Here is a 17231-nt window from a genome sequence, read left to right as displayed (position 1 = left end):
AGCGTAGCTGACCTCGCCACTACGTAATTCACAAATACACAGAGCAACATTTCAATTATTTCATTATGTCATCATATATACGCTGTGGAGGTTTTAGTATGAACACAACGCACAGCGAGTCACAGATGTAAGATTTGGACGGTTGGATCCAATCACTTAGTTGGGCTAGTATAGACGACAATACCACTGTAAGTACAAGAGCATCACAAATCTGAGAGAAATCTGTTAAATATACAGTTAGTTCCGCGTTAGCAGGCTAGTATTTAACGTTACAAGCGGTTGTCAACTATCTGTCTTAACAGCAGTCCACAATAGTACGTTTGTTTATATAGACTTTGTGTTTTTAAAAAGATTCATTGAGTGCTTTGTGCATACACTATTTTTAACATCATATAAACATCACGGTTATTTCTATAATGGTAGAAGACGCGGTCAGGTTGTGTCTCAAAACTTGCTAAGCTGCTCACCTCGACAGCATTTTTGGACATCATTATACACGCACTTCTGGTACTCCAAAATGTTGTCTAGGTAGGCAGCTTCCTAGGTTTTGAGCCACAGCCTGCAGCGGAGCACTGCAGCATCTCAGTCTACGGAAGATGCTAGCTATGACACAGCTGCATGTCTTCATATAATTCATTGCACATTAATTCAGTTGAGCTCACTGTTGTTGTTGTTGTTTTTTCCTGTATGTTGTAGTAGCAGAAGCTGATGGGCACTTGAATGAGGGTCTTGTAATGCTGGACTGCAGTAGCTGTGCAATTCTTTGGAAAATAACTCATTATACTCTTGAGATATTATGCTGTGCCAAAGCAGGACTCTCAAACTAGAGTAGAAATGGATGAACAGACAGACAAACTGGGGACATCGTAGAGACCTATTTGAGACTAGTAAATTTTGCATCCATAATACACATCTAGAGGCATCGATTGGTCAAGATGTTTTCCGCTCTGAAGAAGCTCGTTGGTTCTGAGCCGGCTGGTCCAGTAAAGGACAAAAACATCCCTTCTGGCCTGCAGTCAATGAACCAGAGCCTGCAGAGAAGATTTGCTAAAGGGGTTCAATACAACAGTAAGTCAAATGGCTGCTGAGTTAAAACCTTGAGGGGAAATGTTTTATTAATGATAATTAAGAATTAAAATGTGCAAGTTTTGAGATTGGTTGTAATTTATTTAACTCTTTTGATGTTTCTTTGCTTTGCTTCAATTTCTTACCAAGATTAGGCTAAATGAAAAAAGGCCCACATATTGGATTAAATTCTGTGTTGCTAGAGGCCATGGGCGCTGTGTGCTAGAGATAATGTTATTAACACAAGCTCCAACATGTTATGTGTGGTCTTTCAGTGAAAATAGTTATTCGAGGAGATCGTAACACTGGAAAAAGCACCCTGTGGCATCAGCTGCAGGGTAAGAAGTTCCAGGAAGAGTACATTCCCACTCAGGAGATCCAGGTCACTAGTATTCACTGGAGCTACAAAAGTAAGCTTTTATCAAAATCTTTTTTCTTACAGGCTTTTGTACTAAAGTTTTTTTTGTTTTATTTAATTACTTATTTCTTTCCATTTATGCATCTCAAATATGTCAGAATAGATTTACGTCAAGGTAAATATGCAATCTGTCAGATAGAGGATAAGTAGATTAGAAGTAATGCTTTAAATGGCCTGTATCAAACATTAGAGGCATAGTGATTGATCTAGAGTTTGTTTTCCCTCTTTATTTACATCAGTCTGTCAAAAGCTCAACATCACATAGTGTAACCTGTCAACTGTAAATTACAGTGAGGCTTTCTGCTTGGGCATGGCTCTACTTGTATCCAATGTGTTACTTGGAAAAACAAAGTGCTGTGCTCATTGCACAGCACTTTTGGCAAAGTAAAAATAAAAGGAATAGTTCATCCAAAAATGAAAATCCAAGATGAGTTTGTTTCTTCATCGGAACAGATGTTTTTTTATCAGTTACTTGGTTTCTCATTCTGATCGTACAGTACACATTCACTGCAGAGGATCCAGTGGTGAGCAAGTGATGTAATGCTCAATTTTTCTGTTCTAAAGAAGAAAAAAAATCATCTTGATGGCGAGGGAATTTTGTTTTATTATAATTATTTTTTTTATCAGATTTTCATTTTAGAGGAATTTTTCCTTTAGGAATAAGTTAATAAAAAAAATTAATAAAAAAAATTCTAGGCTGTGGAGAATTGTAGTTTTTTTGCTGAAACTTAAGAATCACTGCAAAATAAATGAAAGAAAGCAACCTCAGTTTTCCAGAGCTGCTCAAATTCTTCTAATTTCCCTTCAGCTACCGATGATGTGGTGAAGGTCGAGGTTTGGGATGTGGTTGATAAAGGTGAGTTTCCTCCAGTCTATTACAAGTCATTTCTCAGCATTCAGATCAGGTGACTGTAGACATTATTTGCATATTTATCTTAAGACTGGACTACACTACAAAACTTTTGCACAGTTTAGCCCTGCTTTGCAGTCTGGAGGAGTCGGTGCTAATGGCTGAAAGTCAGCCAGCAGATATTGGGCAGTCAAAGTTGACAGATTTCACAGAAAACTGCACAATGTATGATGAGCACAGACTTTTAGCAAGAACATGCATGTTTGTGTTTGAGCTTGTTGTGTTTGCAATGGCTTGAACGTCTGATAGTGTGTGACACTGTTTATTGTGCAGTGTCCAAAAGTCTGGAAGTGCATGAAGCCTAGTTTTAGAAAATTTGTTAAGGTTTTAAAATTCATGTAGTGTATTCTAGCATATATGCATGTTCTTGTTCATGCCAAGTTTTAGTGTACAGGTACTGCAATGTCATCGTTTGATGCATGTCACTTCCTCCATCTCATTCTGATGGTCATACATGAAGCCATTCATCCAGCCCTCCTTCATCCCCAGTCATTTATATTAATGGTATTTTTTTTACTTGCTTTCCAACCAGGCCAAAAAATCCCCCTTCCAGAAGGTGTAGGTGAGAAACTTCAGACATTGTAGACTTTAGGCTGTGACTTGTCTGTGCTTGGTCCGTTTGTTCTATTATCCAAGTGCCAATATATTGTGTCGACTGAATTTACACACTCGCTAATGCCACTAACGTAGCTTCCTTTGTGAAAAGGAAGAAGCCACAAAACATCTGTTTTGGCTGAAAGTTGCTTGCAAGTAAAATTGAATGTATTCTTACAATATTCTGGCTTTGACATTCTTTAGGAAAGGGGAAAAAGAGATGTGAAACCTTGAAGTTGGAGAATGAACCTCAAGAGGTAAATCTATAGTGATGATCTACCAATATCTAACAGGCTTTTCCAGTTATTCTACTATTTGTTTTATTTATTTTGTGTGACGAAATTAAAGCTTTTCTGTGGCAAGCATTTAATTGACCAAAATATTTATATTTTTTAAATCAATGTTGGTTGCTGTTTTCAAGACTAATAATAATGCATCAAATCAACATATTTCAACCATTTTTGAAGGATCATGTGACACTAAAAACTGGAGTAATGGCAGCTTCGCCATCACGTGACTAAACTACTTTTTCAAATATATTAAAATAGTAAGCAGTTATTTTAAATTGTAAAAATATTTCACAATATTGCTGTTATTACTGCAATTTTTAATCAAATAAATGCGGCCGTGTTTTAAGTGTAAGAGACTTCTTTCAGAAACAAAAAATGGAAATGTCTCTGTGCCTTCAGCAGACGGAGAGTGAACTGGCCTTGGATGCTGAGTTTTTAGACGTGTACAAAAACTGCAATTGTGTGATCATGATGTTTGACATCACCAAGCAGTGGTAGGTGAACAAAGACAATTAGCATCTCTATAGACTACTTCTCAAGCATGCTAACTTCAGCTAGACCTTAGTTTTAAAAATCTATGCTTTTTATGATCCAATAGGACTTATAATTACATTTTGCGGGAGTTGCCTAAGGTTCCCACTCATGTGCCAGTGTGCGTACTTGGAAATTTTCGGGACATGGGAGAACACAGAGTCATCTTGCCTGATGACATCCGTGACTTCATTGCTGGCCTTAACAGGTTAGGGGTTATTGTTGAATTAAAGTTTTGAAATAATGACAGTGTTCACTAATGAGATGTGTTTAAGATCTTGTCAGTGGGCTGATGTTTGATGTCTCCATGATCTTGTAGACCTTTTGGCTCCTCTTACATCCATTATGCAGAATCTTCCATGAAGAACAGTTTCGGTTTAAAATATTTGCACAGATTTTTCAACATCCCATTCTTGCAGCTTCAGGTAAGCAGGTTCATTTTCTAGTTTAGGATATCTCTTCACTCAACCAGCTACCAGACAAAGCTGGTGGTCATTTCTAATTGTTAATATTGTCTAAGCTCAATAATTTGTGTCATGTGCCCAGCATAAATGAGATCAGTAATCACAAAAATCTTTATTTTTAATTTTTGCCTGTATCCTAGTTACTGTTCCCATACTCTAGTTGTTGCAGCATTCATTGAATGAAAGTGAATGAAACTTTAGTTTGAAGTTCTTCTGCCAACTTCCACAGAGAGAGACCTTGTTACGGCAGCTGGAGACTAATCAGTTGGACATCGATGCCATGCTAGAGGAGCTAACAGTTCAGCAGGAGACAGAAGACCAGAATTATGAGATGTAAGAACTAAAAAAAAAAACCCACACAAACTTCATGTGGTTTAATTCCATCTGTTGGACAGTCAAAGATTTATTCAGAATATTCATCTTCAAATATCAGCAACATTCCATGCAAATGCAGCTATACAGTTGTTTAAATGTGTGGGGTCAATAACATACAAAATTTAACAAAGATGCATTAGTTTTAAGAAATTATTTAATTAACAGTTTCATTAATCAAAAGTGACCGTGAAGACATTTATATGTTATATATTACAAAAAATTTTAATGTTACAATAAATTTTATTAAAGAATCCTTAAAAAAAGCCTTGTTAGGGTTTCTACAAAAAAATTAAGCAACATTTTTACTGTTCTCAACATTGATAATAGACTTTTTTTTTTTTTTGAGCACCTAATCAGCATAATAAAATGATTTCTGAAGGAACATGTTACACTGAAGACTGGACTAATGACTGCTAAAAAAATTGTGTTGATATCACATGAATAAATGACATTTTAAAATACGTCAAAATAGAAAACATTTTTTAGTGTAAGAATTTTTCAGAATATGGCTGTTTTTGATCAAATAAATGCAGCTTTGGTGAGCATAAGAGACTCCTTTCAAAAACAAAACAAAACAAATCTTACCAGTCTCAAACGTTTGAACAATAGTGTACAATGCTTCACAAAACTGACATTGTTGTAAATATGAGAACATGCTCAAATGCCTATTTTAAGGTTTGTGAACTGCAGTCAGTGCCATCTGACTTTTATGATACAGTAGGTATCTGTTCTTACTTTCAGTTTCCTGGAAATGAAAGACTCTCATAGTAAAGGTTACAGCTCTCCCGGCCCTGCTTACGGACAGAGCCCCTCTTCAGGCTCGCAGTCTCCCGTCGTTCCTCCGAGCGGATGCTCCACTAGCAGCTCCAGCCCCTGTACCCCCCAGCAGCCTCAGATTCCCTCCCACACCCTGAAGGCTCCATCCCCCTCTCCGTCCCCTCCTCCTCCCCCTCTCTCGTCAACACAAGCGCCTGCGACCTCTCCTTCCCCTTCACCTGCTCACCCCGGCCCGACGGTCTCTGCTCCAGCTCAAGCTTCTGCCTCTGCTCCTCAAACCCAGAAACGCAGCTTCATCTCCAGGCTCTTTGGCTCCGCTCCCACCCAGGATCCTCCAGCAGTCACCCAGGGTGAGTTTTAACATGGTGCTTCTAGCTGCATGTCGGTCTAGTGATTGTAAGCTCTTCAACCAACAGTATTTGTGACATACGCCACGTGACAGCCGTATTAAATTTCCAGTGTGCTTACCGTATTAGAAAACTCTAAAAGCAGAAACATTGAGCTTTTACTTTGGACTAAAAACAGCTTTTACATCTTTCCTCCTCAAATGTTCAGTGTTTCAGGGACTCATTGTTAAAGGACTGCCCTTATGTTATGAACTGCTGAACAAGATTTGGAGGCTGAGAGGAATTCATTCACACACACACATTCTCTCTCAGAAAGAGTTTCCCCGAGCGAGACTCACAAAGCCGTGAAAAATGGAGAGGATTAGGACTTGTGCTCATCATAAGGATGTGTTGTAGATCTATAGAAAATCACAAGACCTTTTGCATTCCTTAATCATATATATATTTTTTTTATGTATCACCATTTGTATTGTTTGGAGCTTATAGTAATTGTTACTGTTTATATATTTTTAATGTAAGTTGTTTTTGTCCCAGATCATGTGACCTCTTACGTCTTGGATTTCCACAGAGCCAGATCCAGTATCTGCAGCAGCTCCGACTGCAGTTCAGAGCGTGGATGATTTTGTGCCAGACGACGGACTAGACAAAAGCTTCTTGGAGGACAGTCTCCCTTCTAACCCAAAACCGGCTATGAACATCCAGCCCTCTGCTGCGGGCCCTGCAGATAGTGACAGGTACATCAAGGGCAAACTAAAAGAAGGCATTCTTTATCAACTTTTATTATGTGTTATGCTGTTGTAGCGAAATACACTACAGTCCAAAAGTTTGGTATTGTCAGTGGTTTTGAAAGAAGTCTCTTATTCTCACCAAAACTACATTTATTTGAGTAAAAAGAGTGATATTGTGAAATGTTTTAATGATATTAGTAACTGTTTTAATATATTATACAATGTAATTTATGCCAGTGATGGCAAAGCTGAATTTTCAGCTGCTATTACTGTAGACTTCAGTGTCATATGTATGTATATATATATATATATATATGTATATGTATGTTGATGTATATGTGTGTGTGTGTGGGTATATATATATGTATGTTTAATATTGTTTGTAGAAACTGTGGTATTGTGATCCTGTGATATTCTTTGATTAATAGAAAGTTCAAAAGAACAGCATTTATTGAAAGTAAACATTTTTGTCTACGAGTCAGTGTAGCTAATCAGTAAAAAAAAAAAAAAAAAACTAATAAAGTTGAATTTGCATCCATACTTGTAACCTGTTTGTTGTAGTGATGGAGAAGGAAAAGAGGGGAACCCCATGGTCGCTGGGTTCCAGGATGATTTGGACCCTGATGATGCAGAACTTGAACCCAGAGCTTCTATCCCCACTAAAGACTTGGACATCACTCTCTCCAGTGACGAGGAGAGTCCAAACCCTTCTGTACCTCAGGATGAAGCTCTGAACCTTGAACCTCAGCTGTAAGCTTAGAATCCTGGCTTTCATTATTAATAGATTAGATTAATAAAACTATATTAAAGAGTGAGATCTCAATGAACTTGTAAATAGTAGCTGAAGCAAGTTTATAATTTTGTTTGTATAAGTTAATTTATTTTGTTTCCTGAACCCAGTCTGGTTTTCATGGTGATTGTTAATAATATTTGGTTATTTAGGGTGGCTATGGATTCATTATCACTGGAGGACAAACCAAAACCTATCTACAAAGAGCCATTGATCCAGGCCCAGGAGAGTGTCAGCAGTCAGAACATAGAGACTTCCATTCTTAGTCCAGAACACAATACACAACCACTGCACACAGCAGAAGCAGGAGCCCTGGCAGATCCCCAAACACAAGTTGTAAAACAGAAAGATAAATCTGCTCAGGCAGAGTCCTCTGACACAGACCCAGATGAGCCTGTGGCCAAACAGATGCTTTCATTTGTCATGGATGACCCTGACTTTGAGAGCGAGAAGAAAGTAATACAGAAAGTAGATAAGGTACTGAAGTGAAGTTAATGATGATGGGCATTGTAGCTCATGTTTTGACTCCAACCCTAAAAGACCTTTGCTTCCTTGTTTGCTCCAGGAATCTTTCCATGTTCGAGATGATATTCCTGATCTATCCGATGATGACCTCACCACAGCTAAAATTCCTGAGCCCATGAAACCTACTGTACTCTCCTTCAAAAGCAAGAATGACTGTGACCTCTTTGGCCTAGGAATTGAGGAAAGGTCAATCAAAAAAGACAGCAGCGAGGAACAAGATGGCAAGCCACTTAAATAATGTTATTATAGGAAACCGATATTACTGATAGACGATAAACGAACAGTCGATATCGGTTTTCCTAGTGATTTTTGTATAAATATTGTGCAACACAAATTGATACACAACATTTAACATTTAAACGTAGTGTATATTTGCATAATATCAGTCATTAATAAACGCTTTCTACTTTTCTTCTCATAGAAAAAGAAAGCAAACATTCCAAGGAAAAGAAGAAAAAGAAAAAGAGGAGTAAAGAGGTGAATTATATTGCATTATAATAATTCGTAGATGAAACGACACACTCTTGTTTTATAACTACCTTGTATTTCTTCTCAGGACGATGACAAAAGCAGCAAGAAGAAACACAAACACAAGAAAAAGGAAAGAGATGATGCAGGTGTGACTGCAGATGAAAAGGAAAAGAGAATAAGAAAGTCACGAATTAAGAAAACTGATGATCTTGAAGCTTTTCTGGCTGGAGTAGAAGACTCTGCAAAAAGAGAGGAGGGCGACTATGAGGAACTGTAACATGTCCTCTCTGCTAAAGAAATGTTTTGCGCATTGCTACCACAAGCATGAAACAGTTCTCATCAGAAACCACAAAAACAAATGCTTTCTTTAACAGACCTGCACATGATCATGTATTGATCTGACTGACAGGTTATGAAACGCTTCACACTGGTTTTCCATTTGCTACGAACACTTGCCAATCCACCTTCTGTCGCTGAAGAGATTGGGATGGCCGGCATAGTTCAACCTCATTGGGCTCAAACTGCAATAAGTGGAAAAGCCATGCAAAAGTGTCAAATTGCATGAATTTTGACCTTTTATGTTTTTCGGATTGAAATGGACCATTTTCATTCATAACATTGGTTTTTCTGAATGTTTACATGCTCGCTTTTATGTGGTTGCAATATTTTTGTCATCACATATGTGAACCACTACCACTCCAATACAACGGTTTTCATTGGTTTTATTGCATTATTAGTTGCTTTGTGTATGTGGATGAATAGGTATTTATGCTTAGTAGATGTTCTGAGAGCTTGTTTTTGTGAAGTTTTGCTGTGTGTTTAGTGTTTGAAATTAATATACTGTATTTCATGGTAGGATTATTTGTTTTTCCAATATATATCAAGAAAAATATTTTAGAAAGGTATAAATGAACTCATGATAGGAGGGTAGTTACGACAGAAGACATAATTATCATACTCTTTAAATCAGAAAAATCCTTAAAGGAAACTGGTTAAAAAAAAAGGGCCCATTTTGAATTTTTGCACTCAATCGTTTATTGTTTACTTTGTTTAATAATGGTAAATTACAAGAAAAGATCATCTTGTCATGGTTTTATTTATTTGTTTATTTATTTATTATTAACTCTCTGTTGACTGAAACTGTGCTATTGCTCGAAATTGAAATCAATACAAAAATTACTAGAATATTTTTGTAAGGCTACTTGGTTGGTTTCCTCTTTTTCAGTGCAGCTTTTTTAAGTTTATTTTATTTTTCTCTTGAGCTAATAATGAAAACAAGTTAGCAAAAAATGGCAGACAATGTTCGACTTCACTTCAACTTTGATTCATACAGTGTGCAATGATAAAAAAAAAAATCAAATGTTTGTTATATAGGCATTCTTACATCAACACATGTTGAATTATGTGTTTATTGATGCTTTGCTACATTGCATGAATTGGAATTATATATATATATATATATATATATATATATATATATATAAAGAAAATGTATTTGATTTGTTTAGGTGTATTATTTAAAGGAAGAAAACACACACTCATTTGAATGTTAAGCAAAATTTATAAATGAAGTTATTTACAAAACAAATTAAACATAATGAATCCATGCTAATATCTGCTTTCGTGTGAGCCTTTCTTAAAAATAATTTAATTTAATTTATTAATAACAACAACAGAAACTGTAGCTACATTTACACTCGACGGCTTGGGTTCAACGATGTTCATATCTTCAAGAAATGTGACTGCCTCATTCTTCCTCCGCTTTTCTTTGGCATCAGACATCATGTAGGCTTATCTGCTTATGCTGTCTGCAAATTGGATACTTTCAGTTATATACACGTTATTGCTATTTTCAGCAGAGACTAAATTAGATTAAAAAAAACAAGCCTTACCTTTGTATCTCCATGTTTCACTGTGGTCAGAAAAACAGAGTGACGTCATCAAACAAAAATAAATATTGACAGAGGTTAAAAAGATGTTCAAAGTACAGAGTGTATTAGTAGACTACTGAGGTGTTGTGTGAGGACTCACTGTTGGAGTAAATGTGAGTTGATATAGTCATCATAAGGAGGCAAATAAAGAAAATCCAGCGGAGGATGGACCAAACAAAGTTAAATGGAGCTGCAATGAATATGATAATAGATCAATAAACTGTAAAAAATGTGCATACTTTAAAAGGTAAAATACTGTTAAAATGCTACGGTAAGAAATATCTTCATTAGTAAGATAAGTTCCTGTACAGCCTGATTTCATGTAGGCCTAATTCAACGGTAAATTATATTTTAAAAAAAGGTCATCTTTTTACAGTGAAAATAACAGTGAAATTTGCTGTTTGAGTTCACATTTATTGTTTTCCAGGTACAAAACAGATATTAGTCAGTTAGCATGCAGGTTGGTATAAGCCTAACATTATATAATTTAATGAAAATACCAATTTTACTAGGCTACTTCAGTCCGTGAAACCTAGTCACTATTGTGTTTTTATGGTAAAGTTTCGGTAACCACAGATGTTGTTTCTTTTTAGTTTTTAGTTGTTGTTGTTTGTTTTTTTACTGTAAATTTTACTCTAAAACAGAATTTTAAATATTTAAAATTGAAATGAAGAAAATTAAAGCTTGCTGAAAGTATTTTCAACAGTGCTCTTGTACACTCAGGAAGCCATGAGAGAAATAGACAAGTAGTATTTCATCTTACCATCGGTAAAGTAATCTTCGGCCAGTTTAATGATGACCTTGCCTTCAGTCACCAACCCACACCAGTACACTCCATCCCCTTGTGTCAATGTCTTTATGGAGACAGTGAATGACTTTCCATCATCCTCCACAGCTATGTTGCCTTGCTCCAAAACCTTGGCGCCTGACAGGAATGAGAAGCCCGAACAGCAGTTTTGATCATTGGCTTCTCTTTTGCACCACACCCTGAGCCTGTTCTGAGTCTTGTTCTCATAGGGGCAGGAGAGTTTCTGCACATACTCACATGTGCTATGTCCTGTGGAGTAAGATTTAAGTTTGTGAGAAAATTCAATTATTCAATTCAATTACTGATTTTTGTCAGGTCTGAACAAATGATTCTCTGGACTGTGTGTATGTGTGTTTTGACCTTACCTGTGAGGATCATTAGCAGAAATGCTGTTATTAGATTCATGATGACTGATGGACAGCAGACAGTGCTTTGAGTCTTGAAGGATGTACTGCTTTTAAATGTTGTTGAAGAGGAAACACGTACAGGAAGTAACTCGCCACAAACACATTTAGAATGAGCATGTCTCTTAGTTCTCTATTTTTATTTTAACAAATACATTCACCAGAAATCGCTCTTGAATGGTCATCATTGAATCATTTCATGGACAAGGCCTATTGTGAAATGTTATTACTATTTTAACTGTTTTCTAATTTAATATATTTTAAATAAAATGTTTTTATGTGGTGACAAAGCTAAATTTTCAGCAGCCATTAGGTTACTCCAGTCTTTGTCACATGATACTTAAATAATTTTGGTGCATTATTATCACTTTTTTAATTAGTATTTTAGTATTTGTGTTATATTTAGTAATATTATATTAGTATTTTGGTGAAACCCTGGTACCTTTGTTTTCAGTATTTTGGATGAATAGAAAGTTCAAAAGAACAGCATTTATATGAAATCAGAAAAAAAAACTTTCTTGTCACTTATCATCATAGAGCAGTGATTTGTATTCCTATTCCTTGGGACTGCAGGACTGCGGATTTTGCATGTCTCCCTTATTTAACACACCTAATTCAGATCACCAGCTCATTAGGAAACAACTGAGTGTGCCAGATACAGAATGTGCAGTACGATTAAGAACCACTGCTGTAGATTAAACTCTGGTTAACATGGAAAAGCTTAGGACACAGTGTTTGTGTCATTATTGATCAATTTAATGCATCCTTGCTAGTTTTTGTTATGTATAACTTTTTTTTATTTTTTATAATCTTTCATACTAGCAATTACTATTCCCAGAAATTAAAGACCCGATAACTCCCACACAATTAAAAGCCAGTTGTGAACTTTTATTTTGAAAGGCTGTGACACTTTTGTTCGTTTTTACAGATTGGATGATCGGATTAACCAACAGAAAGTCGAGTAATTGTCAGAATCAGAACCAGAATGAGCTTTATTGCCAGGTATGTTCACACATACGAGGAATTTGTTTCCATGACAGAAGCTCTGCAGTGCAACATAATGACAGTGACAGAACAAAAACACACACACAAAAAAAAAAAAATACAAATAGGTAGGTAAGGAACGAAAATATACAAATTGACAATGTATGGCAGGTATATTACAATGAGCATTATGTATGTACAGGTATATTATGTGCAAAAAAATTTAAGTGTACACTAAGTATGGTGTTAGATAAATAAGTGTATGTATATATAAATATAAAGTGTAGTGTGTTCCACAGTTATTATCAATTGTTCATTAGATGGATTGCCTGAGGGAAGAAACTGTTCCTGTGTCTGGTCGTTCTGGTGCTCAGTGCTCTGTAGCGTCGACCAGATGGCAACAGTTCAAAGAGGGAGTGTGCTGGATGTGAGGGGTCCAGAGTGATTTTGCCAGCCCTTTTGCTCACTCTGGATAAGTACAGTTCTTGAGGGTTGAACCGATGATTCGCTCAGCAGTCCGGACTACCCTCTGTAGTCTTCTGAGGTCAGATTTAGAAGCTGAGCTGAACCAGACAGTTACTGGAGTGCAGAGGATGGATTCAATGATGGTGGAGTAGAACTGTTTCAGCAGCTCCTGTGGCAGGTTAAACTTCCTCAGCTAGTGAAGGAAGTACAACCTCTGCTGGGCCTTTTTCACAATGGAGTCAATGTGAATGTCCCACTTCAGGTCCTGAGAGATAGTGGTGCCCAGGAACCTTAATGACCCCACTGCAGTCACAGTGCTGTTCATGATGGTGAGTTGGGGGAGTGCAGGGGGGTTTCTCCTGAAGTCCACGATCATCCCCACTGTTTTGAGTGTGTTAAGCTCCAGGTTGTTGAGACTGCACCAGACAGCCAGCTCTTTAACCTCCTGTCTGTAAGCAGACTCGTCACCGTCCTGAATGAGGCCAATGAGTGTAGTGTCGTCTGCAAACTTCAGGAGCTTGACAGAGGGGTCCTTAGATGTGCAACCGTTGGTGTACAGGGAGAAGAGCAGTGGGGAGAGAACACATCCCTGGGGAGCTCCAGGGCTGATTGTACGGGTGCTGGATGTGTATTTTCCCAGCCTAACTAGCTACTGCCTGTCTGTCAGGAAGCTGTTGATCCACTGACAGACGGAGGTGGGCACGGAGTGCTGAGTTAGTTTGGGCAGGAGGAGGTTTGGGATGATCGTGTTAAAGGCCGAGCTGAAGTCCACAAACAGGATCCTCACATAAGTCCCCGGTCTGTCTAGGTGTTGCAGAACATAATGCAGTCCAATGTTTACTGCATCGTCCACAGACCTGTTTGCTCTGTAGCCAAACTGAAGAGGATCCAGCAAGGGTCCAGTGATGTCCTTCAGGTGGGTCAGCACCAGTTTTTCAAATGACTTCATGACCACAGACGTTAGAGCCACAGGCCTGTAGTCATTTAGTCCTGTAATTTTGGATTTCTTTGGGATGGGGATGATGGTGGAGCATTTGAAGCATGAAGGGACTTCGCACAGCTCCAGCGATCTGTTGAAGATCTTTGTGAAGATGGGGGCCAGCTGGTCAGCACAGGATTTCAGACAGGCTGGTGTAACACAATCTGGGCCTGGTGCTTTTTTTCTTTTCTGCTTCCGGAAGACCTAGCGCAACGAATCCTCGCTGATCTGAATTGCAGGTTTGGGGGAGATGGGGGATGCAGGAGGTATGAATGGTGAGAGCGCTTGATTGGAGATGTGTTCAGGGCGGGTTGCAGGAGTTGTTAATGGTGTGAACGGTTGTTTGGAGAGGTGTACAGGATGGGTTACAGGAGTTGTGAATGGTGTGAATGGTTGTGTGGGGAGGCGTTCAGGGCAGGTGATGGGTGTCCTTTCAAACCTGCAGTAAAACCTGTTCAGATCGTCTGCCAGTCGTTGATTCTCCACAGTGCTGGGGGGTGGTGTCTTGTAATTGGTGATCTTCTTTAGACTTTTCCACACTGATGTGGAGTCGTAAAAAAAAAGTAAACTGAGTCCTTATTTTTCCAGAATAATTCCTGTTTGCCACTTTGATCTCCTTTCCCAGTGTGTATTAAGCCTGTTTATACAAGACATTGCCCCCGTTCATGTAAGCATCTTCTTTGACCTGATGGAGCTGTCTGAGTTTTGCAGTGAACCACGGTTTGTCATTGTTTTAATTTAGTTGAGTCCTGGTAGGAATGCATATATCCTCACAGAAACTGATATATGATGTTACGGTCTCTGTGAGTTCATCCAGATCGGTGGCAGCAGCTTCAAAAACACTCCAGTCAGTGAGGTCAAAACAAGATTGTAAATCCTGCTCTGCTTCATTAGTCCATCTTTTTACAGTCCTTAATACAGGTTTAGCTGATTTTAGTTTCTGCCTGTAGGTCGGTATAAGATGAACCAGAAGGTGATCAGAATGTCCCAAAGCTGCTCTTGGAACAGAGTCATATGCATCCTTTATTGTGGTGTAACAGTGATCCAATATATTACTGTCTCTTTTGGGACATGTAACATGCTGTCTGTATTTTGGCAGTTCACGGGAGAGATTGGCTTTATTAAAGTCCCCAAGAATGATTAAAATGGAGTCCGGGTGTTGTTGTTCTGTCTCTGTGATCTGATCAGCGAGTTTCTGTAAAGCTGAGCTCACGTGCGCTTGCGGAGGAATGTAAACACTCACCAGAATGAACGAGTGAAACTACCGCGGCGAATAGAACGGGTTGCAGTTAATGAAGAGTGTTTCGAGATTTGAGCAGCACATCTCCTTTAACACAGTTACATCTTTACACCACCGTTCATTGATGTAAAAGCATGTCCCGCCGCCGCGCGATTTCCCCGTAGGGGAGCGGTCAGCTCTGAATAGCTGAAAGTCCGGCAGATAAGCGTGTGATCAACGCAGCCGCTCCACCGACAAGAATGTCCAGCAAAACATCAGAATAGTTGAAAACCGGTGATATATCGGGAGATGTGTGTTGCCGAATGTCAAGCAATTCGTCCCTGGTGAAACTGATTGCAGGAATATAACTAAAGACAGGACAAACTAACAAAAACAACTGCAGAGCACGTCACGGAGGCAGCCATCCTGTATCGGCGCCAACGATTAATTTTTAATTAATCGTAATTAAAAGATTAATGATTAATAACAACGTTTAGTTGTTCAAAAAGGTAAGTACAACCAAACTGTCTCTGGTACAACATAACTCAGTTGAATAGATTGTCACAGTGTCTGGGTTGTGTTCCCTGGGTTTCCACTAGGTGTCCTCAGTTCCCACGGTGTTTATCATATTATCACTTCCTGTCTCCTTATTTGGTCACCTTCCTCCTTGTTTAGTTAATTGATTGTTCCCCACCTGTCTCCTGTTTCCCCATTATCCTTTTGTGTATTTATACCTGGTCTGTCTGAGTCTTTGTCACGGAGTCCTTGTTGGATGTGAGATACAGTTCATGTCTATTGTTTTTCCGTAGTCTTGATCTTGCCTTGTGTTTTGTCTGTTCCTTGTCTATTTGGATATTCTGGTTTTGACCCTGCCTGGACTGTTTACCCCTTTGGATTACCCCTTAATAAATATCATACCCGCACTTGGATCTCTCCGTGTTTCTTGTATCACCGAACGTGACAGAAGGACTCCGTCCAAGCGAAGATCCAGCAGTATGTCTGCTTATGTCTCCTCCCCAGCCACAGAGCGGGAGAGGAATGGATTTGAGGGAACTCGCCTGGTGGTTTTCCGGGGGACCAGGGGAGGTCGCCGAGGAGGGAGTGGTCGAGAGGAGATTCAGCACCGCTCTCAACCAAGGCCTCCCTCCGACCCGGGGCTCGTGTGGGATGGATCAGAGCCACCGTCTCACCATGGCGGACGGAGAGGGGAGAGGAAGCGCACGTCCGCCACGGTGGCGCCACTGCCCATGATTGCCGCGAGTCCAGCGCCACGGTGCAAAATGGCCGCCAGCTCAGCGCCAACGCCCAAGAAGGCCGCTGACTCATTCTTGGATTATTTCGCTACGCTGTCCAAGATCCTAGAGATTCTTAAGACGGTTAACGTCATGGCTGCTGAGCCAGCGCCTCAGCACAAGATGGCCACCAGCCCAGCGCCACAGCACAAGATGGCTGCCAGCCCAGAGCCACAGCACAAGATGGCCGCCAGCCCAGCGCCACAGCACAAGATGGCCGCCAGCTTGGAGCCACAGCACAAGATGGCCGACTCAACGCCTGAGTCTCCAGACAAGGTGTCACCGACTCGCCATCATAGAGGGCGGAGGAGGAGGAGACAGGCGTCTTCCATTCCTCAAAGCCCGGAGGACGTTCCCGAGGCAGTGCCCGATGCTGTTCCGGAGGCCGAGGCGGTGCCCGATGCTGTTCCGGAGGCCGAGGCGGTGCCCGATGCTGTTCCCGAGGCCGTACCCGATGCCGTTCCGGAGGCCGAGGTGGTGCCCGATGCCGAGGCGGTGCCCGATGCTGTTCCGGAGGCCGAGGTGGTGCCCGATGCCGAGGCGGTGCCCGATGCTGTTCCGGAGGCCGAGGTGGTGTCCGATGCTGTTCCGGAGGCCGAGGTGGTGTCCGATGCCGAGGCAGTGTCCGTTGCCGTTCTGGAGGCCGAGGTGGTGTCCGATGCCGAGGCAGTGTCCGTTGCCGTTCTGGAGGCCGAGGCGGTGCCCGAGGCCGTTCCCGATGCGGTGCCCGAGGCCGCTCCCGATGCGGTGCCCGAGGCCACTCCCGATGCGGTGCCCGAGGCCACTCCCGATGCGGGGCCCGAGGCCGCTCCCGATGCGGTGCCCGAGGCCGCTCCCGAGGCCGTTACCGAGGCGGTGCCCGAG

At 40.2% G+C, this 17231-nt stretch overlaps 2 protein-coding genes across 5 annotated transcripts; one reads left to right on the top strand and one right to left on the bottom strand.

The window, feature by feature from the left end:
- Positions 1 to 19: 19 nt before the first annotated feature.
- Positions 20 to 9004, top strand: LOC132139753 (rab-like protein 6). Of its 4 annotated transcripts, none has more exons than XM_059548353.1 (16): positions 20 to 188; positions 697 to 1068; positions 1341 to 1475; positions 2292 to 2339; positions 3192 to 3244; positions 3677 to 3771; positions 3876 to 4016; positions 4128 to 4233; positions 4502 to 4605; positions 5389 to 5774; positions 6340 to 6505; positions 7061 to 7249; positions 7442 to 7766; positions 7855 to 8035; positions 8236 to 8291; positions 8371 to 9004. In XM_059548353.1, exons 2-16 carry the CDS (start codon positions 936 to 938, stop codon positions 8560 to 8562), a joined length of 2310 nt encoding a protein of 769 aa, XP_059404336.1. In that variant the 5' UTR covers positions 20 to 188; positions 697 to 935; the 3' UTR covers positions 8563 to 9004. The 4 variants fall into 4 exon arrangements, 1 of the variants encoding a protein (XP_059404336.1); XR_009433653.1 differs by adding an exon at positions 2926 to 2955 and having other exon boundaries at positions 21 to 188; positions 3680 to 3771; positions 7855 to 8291; positions 8371 to 8508; XR_009433652.1 differs by adding an exon at positions 2926 to 2955 and having other exon boundaries at positions 21 to 188; positions 7855 to 8291; positions 8371 to 8508.
- Positions 9005 to 9860: 856 nt separating this feature from the next.
- LOC132139759 (CMRF35-like molecule 6) lies at positions 9861 to 11546 on the bottom strand. Its single transcript, XM_059548361.1, has 5 exons — positions 11390 to 11546; positions 10980 to 11273; positions 10317 to 10406; positions 10178 to 10197; positions 9861 to 10093 (listed from the first exon to the last, which is right to left on the bottom strand). Exons 1-5 carry the CDS (start codon positions 11427 to 11429, stop codon positions 10085 to 10087), a joined length of 453 nt encoding a protein of 150 aa, XP_059404344.1. The 5' UTR covers positions 11430 to 11546; the 3' UTR covers positions 9861 to 10084.
- Positions 11547 to 17231: the final 5685 nt, after the last annotated feature.

This window comes from Carassius carassius, chromosome 4, assembly GCF_963082965.1.
Source record: "Carassius carassius chromosome 4, fCarCar2.1, whole genome shotgun sequence".
Lineage (NCBI taxonomy): Eukaryota > Metazoa > Chordata > Actinopteri > Cypriniformes > Cyprinidae > Carassius > Carassius carassius.
This window is presented reverse-complemented; position numbering and strand designations above follow the sequence as displayed.